This window comes from Oncorhynchus kisutch, unplaced genomic scaffold (genome assembly GCF_002021735.2).
Source record: "Oncorhynchus kisutch isolate 150728-3 unplaced genomic scaffold, Okis_V2 Okis03b-Okis08b_hom, whole genome shotgun sequence".
In the NCBI taxonomy this organism is placed as follows: domain Eukaryota; kingdom Metazoa; phylum Chordata; class Actinopteri; order Salmoniformes; family Salmonidae; genus Oncorhynchus; species Oncorhynchus kisutch.
The window spans coordinates 18,126,711-18,132,073 of NW_022261980.1; the positions used below are offsets into that span (position 1 = coordinate 18,126,711).

At 45.9% G+C, this 5,363-nt stretch overlaps 1 protein-coding gene across 2 annotated transcripts in view; it reads left to right on the top strand.

Moving 5' to 3' along the window:
* Positions 1-671: 671 nt before the first annotated feature.
* The window catches only part of LOC109885826 (rhophilin-2-like), an 85,481-nt gene continuing 80,789 nt past the window's right edge, over positions 672-5,363 (top strand). For both annotated transcript variants that reach the window (XM_031812624.1, XM_031812625.1), the window contains exon 1: positions 672-1,026. In XM_031812624.1, coding sequence (XP_031668484.1) covers positions 961-1,026 — 66 coding nt within the window. In that variant the 5' untranslated portion in view covers positions 672-960. The remainder of the gene's footprint in view (positions 1,027-5,363) is intronic.

Below are 5,363 nucleotides of genomic sequence, written 5' to 3' on the forward strand. Positions count from 1 at the left end.
CTCCTGCCTGACTGAGAAAGCAGTAGATGTTCTGGTCCAGTTTGGCACCACATACCTATGCGAGTCAGGGTTCTCAACTCCGACAAACTTAAACAACAACAAGTACAGAAACAGTTTCAAGACTGAGCATTACCTCAGTGTTACACTGTTAAAAACCAGAGCCCAGAATAGACATGCTCTTATTAGGACTACACTCTGAGTGCTTGTTTTGTCACATAAACTGAAATAACTATTCAAATTTTAGCAACCAGGAAATGGAGGAGCGATTATTGCATATTGCACCTTTTAAATCCTTTGTAAATCCACTTCACAATAGCCTATCAGCTTGAAACCTTTTAGAGTCATCAAAAACATTACCATGAGGAAGCCTGTTAGGTTTGGTATTCAAACCACGGGAAATCAACTCTGATCTTTGTCATCCTGTGGACCCCGTTCATTGCTGCTTGCAGCTATAAGTTGCTGTACTCTATGTAGGTGAGAGAAACAAGAAGAAAAGTAATAAAAGAAAAGTAGGCTAAGCCAAACATATGGAATGTGTTTTCTTGCATACTTCTGTATCATAAAACATTCTCTAAAGGCAAAGGATCCTTCCACGTACAACCATGAAGCAGGCTCCTGGGCAGAGGGTTACGCCTCTTATGCAAATACTCAAGAGGAGCGATTGGAGCCCCGCCTACCTACAAAAGCAACACACTGCAACTAAAGATACTGATAACTTTACCGTTTTGTCTGCGCTGCGATCCGCTGCCGTCACACTCTCGGGGTGGGGTTTCTAGTTTAGCTGCGCGGAGAATAGCGACTGTCTGGTAGAGTGATGTCACATAACGAATAGACGAGAGACCGAACCAGTGACTGATTGTAATAGCTGGGGAAAGCGCACCTGTTGAATAACAGGCTCACAACCATATTCCCGTTTTCCGTATTTCTTCGAAGCTTTTGGCTGCGTTTTAAAAGTTCAGAATGACGGATACAATACTTACCAACGGAATCAAGGACCGAGCGGGTCAGAATGGATATTTTAAAAAGGTGAGTGATTTTTAAGTTTTTATGATAGAGATGATAGCGCGGTTACGCGATTAATGTGTTTACAAACCGTTCACTTATGAATGGACTCTGTCTGTTATGAACGCAGTGTTTCTGCTTTCACTGACATGAATAGCGGCCTAGTGGATGTATTTCTGATGTATTTAATCTCTATCAAAACAACCGGTGTTGATGTCTGACGTACTACCTGTTTGATTATTGGTTTCTACCCATTTTTTTTATTTAAATACGATAACGCTATCTGCGGGTTTTAATGGGTTTGACTGATTGTCAGGTGTGGCAGTGGCCACTTAATGTCATTGGTCGCTATCGCATTGGAACATACGGCAGTTGGTTGTCAAAGATCTTCTGGTGTTTAAACACTTCAAACGTTTTAGAAGGGTTTTTCTTTATTTATTCTATTTTATACGTTGTAAAATAATTGTGAAGACATCAAAACTATGAAATAACACGGATTCATGTAGTAACCAAAAAAAATAAGTGTTAAACAAATCTAAATATGTTATATTTGAGATTCTTCAAGTAGCCACCCTTTGCCTTGGTGAGAGCTTTGCCCACTCTTGGTATTCTCTCAACCAGCTTCACCTGGAATGCTTTGCCAACAGTATTTTAAGGAGTTCCCACATATGCTGAGCACTTGTTGGATGCTTTGCCTTCACTCTGCGGTTCAACTCATCCCAAACAATCTCAATTGGGTTGAGGTCGGGTGATTGTGGAGGCCAGGTCATCTGATGCAGCACCCCACTACCCCCCCACCATAACACACATGCAGAAATCATCAGGTTTGAACCAAACATTTGGACTCCAGACCAAAGGACATATTTCCACAGGTCTAATGTCGATTGGTCATGTTTCTTGGCCCAAGCAAGTGTCTTCTTCTTATTGGTGCCCTTTAGTAGTGGTTTCTTTGCAGCAATTTGACCACGAAGGCCTGATTCACTCAGTCTCCTCTGAACAGTTGATGTTGAGATGTGTCTGTTACTTGAACTGTGAAGCATTTATTTGGGCTGTCATTTCTGAGGCTGATAACTCTAATGAACTGATCCTCTGCAGCAGAGGTAATTCTGGGTCTTCCTTTCCTGTGGCGATCCTCATGAGAGACAGTTTCATCATAGCGCTGGATGGTTTTTGCGACTGCACCTGAATAAACTTGAAAAGTTCTTGAAATGTTCCGTATTGACTGACCTTCATGTCTTAAAGTAATGATGGACTGTAATTTCTCTTTTCTTATTTAAGCTGTTCTGGCCATAATATGGACTTGGTCTTTTATCAAATAGGGCTATCTATTGTATACCACCCCTACCTTGTCACAACACAACTGATTGCTAAATCATTATGTTAATAACTAATGTGGTGAGATACAAGAATCGACATTAAAACATTGTAGAGATGCAAAACCTTTGACTAACACCCTTTATATGACCATTTCTCTACCTTATAGAATAATAGTGAAGACATCAACACTATGAAAAAACACATGTAGTAATCAAAATAGATTTTATATTTGAGATTCTTCAAAGTAGCCACCCTTTGCCTTGATGACAGCTTGGCACAATCTTGGCATTCTCTCAACCAGCTTCATGAGGTAGTCACCTGGAATGCTTTTCATTTCACAGGTGTTAAAAGTTCCCTTTGTGGAATGTATTTCCTTAATGTGTTTGAGCCAAAACATGTCAATCTGTGGATGAGCAACTGATCACTTGGTCCATTTAAAGACGGGACCAGGGTGAAAGAACATCAACCTTATATCCTGTTGCTCCCATTATTTTGCTAACAAGAAAGAAACTATTAGGGAGTATTGTGTGTGTGTGTGTGTGTGTGTGTGTGTGGTGTGTGTGGGGGGGTGTGTGTGTGGGGTGTGTGGGGGGGTGTGGGGGTGTGTGTGTGGGGTGTGTGTGTGTGGGGTCTGTGTGTGTGTGTGTGTGTGTGTGATAGTGGCCAGCCTAATGGACCTATATCTTACAGCCTACTGTGAATACATTATCAGGTATTTATGGAATGCTTTTATCTACTGAGGTGTGTGTGTGGGGGGGGGTGTGTGTTTGTGTTCCTGTCTGTGGTGTGTGTTTTGTGCTCCTGTCTGTGGTGTGTGTTTGTGCTCCTGTCTGTGGTGTGTGTTTTGTGCTCCTGTCTGTGGTGTGTGTTTGTGCTCCTGTCTGTGGTGTGTGTGTTGTGTTCCTGTCTGTGGTGTGTGTGTTGTGTTCCTGTCTGTGGTGTGTGTTTTGTGTTCCTGTCTGTGGTGTGTGTTTTGTGTTCCTGTCTGTGGTGTGTGTGTGTCTTTCTGAGGAACATGCCCCCTGGATACCAAGCAGGCAAGGTTTAGAGAGATAGCTTGGCAGTCTGCTAGAAGATACCAAACCCTACCGTTACGCTTGTTTACACTGAGCTGCTCAGGAGTCGGATGCACAATCATGTTTCCATTAACACACTGTGGACTCGGCGAGAGACGTTGTCTCACCCATATATCTCAATGCCGAGATGGGATCTGTCCCAAACGGGATCTTTATCCACAGGTTCCACGCTGCTCCATCGAGAAGATTGAAATACTGCTGGTTTCCCCCGATAACTGACCTTTTTGTCGTATGCTAGCTAGCAGTAATGACAGCAGACTGCCAAGCTCTCTCTCTAACCTAGCAGTTCATCTCAATGGGCCGGTAACCGAATGGTCGCTGGTTCAAATTCCCGAGACGGCAAGATGGAGCAATCTGCCGTTCTGCCCTTGAGCAAGGTAGTTAACCCCCAACAACAACTGTTCCCCGGGTGCCGATGACGTCGATAGTCCCCACCTCACCTCTCTGATTCAGAGGGGTTGGGTTAATTGCGGAAGACCCATTGAGGTTGAAGGCTTTCTGTTGAGCAACTGACTAGGTATCTCCCCCTTTCCCCAACTGACTAGGTATCTCCCCCTTTCCCCAACTGACTAGGTATCACCCCCCCTTTTCCCAACTGACTAGGTATTTCCCCCTTTCCCCAACTGACTAGGTATCTCCCCCCTTTCCCCAACTGACTAGGTATCTCCCCCCTTTCCCCAACTGACTAGGTATCTCCCCCCCCCCCTTCCCCTACTGACTAGGTATCTCCCCCCCCCCCCTGTCCCCAACTGACTAGGTATCTCCCCCTTTCCCCAACTGACTAGGTATCCCCCCCCCTTTCCCCAACTGACTAGGTATCTCCCCCCCTTTCCCCAACTGACTAGGTATCTCCCCCCCTTTCCCCAACTGACTAGGTATCTCCCCCCCTTTCCCCAACTGACTAGGTATTTCCCCCTTTCCCCAACTGACTAGGTATCTCCCCCCCCTTTCCCCAACTGACTAGGTATCTCCCCCCCCTTTCCCCAACTGACTAGGTATCCCCCCCCCACTTTCCCCAACTGACTAGGTATCTCCCCCCCCCACTTTCCCCAACTGACTAGGTATCTCCCCCCCACTTTCCCCAACTGACTAGGTATCTCCCCCCCTTTCCCCAACTGACTAGGTATCTCCCCCCCTTTCCCCAACTGACTAGGTATCTCCCCCCCTTTCCCCAACTGACTAGGTATCTCCCCCCCTTTCCCCAACTGACTAGGTATCTCCCCCCCTTTCCCCAACTGACTAGGTATCTCCCCCCTTTCCCCAACTGACTAGGTATCCCCCTTTGATCGAATGGTACACTATTCCCTATGGGCCCTGGTCGAATGGTACACTATCTGCAATGGGTCCTGGTCTAAAGTAGGGCACTAGAGGGGCCCTGGTCTAAAGTAGTGCGCTAGAGGGGCCCTGGTCTAAAGTAGTGCGCTAGAGGGGCCCTGGTCTAAAGTAGTGCGCTAGAGGGGCCCTGGTCTAAAGTAGTGCGCTAGAGGGGCCCTGGTCTAAAGTAGTGCGCTAGAGGGGCCATTTGGGACACAGCCAATGAAAGACCTGTCATGAAACCAGAGTTATTCTTCAGAGATGTAGTTTCTCCTGGATTGAATCTTGGATTCCTGGGAGTTTCTGGAGAAAGGGGTTTAGTTTCTGGAGAAAGGGGTTTAGTGTCTGGAGAAAGGGGTTTAGTGTCTGGAGAAAGGGGTTTAGTGTCTGGAGAAAGGGGTTTAGTGTCTGGAGAAAGGGGTTTAGTGTCTGGAGAAAGGGGTTTAGTGTCTGGAGAAAGGGGTTTCGTTTCTGGAGAAAGGGGTTTCGTTTCTGGAGAAAGGGGTTTCGTTTCTGGAGAAAGGGGTTTCGTTTCTGGAGAAAGGGGTTTCGTTTCTGGAGAAAGGGGTTTAGTTTCTGGAGAAAGGGGTTTAGTTTCTGGAGAAAGGGGTTTAGTTTCTGGAGAAAGGGGTTTAGTGTCTGGAGAAAGGGGTT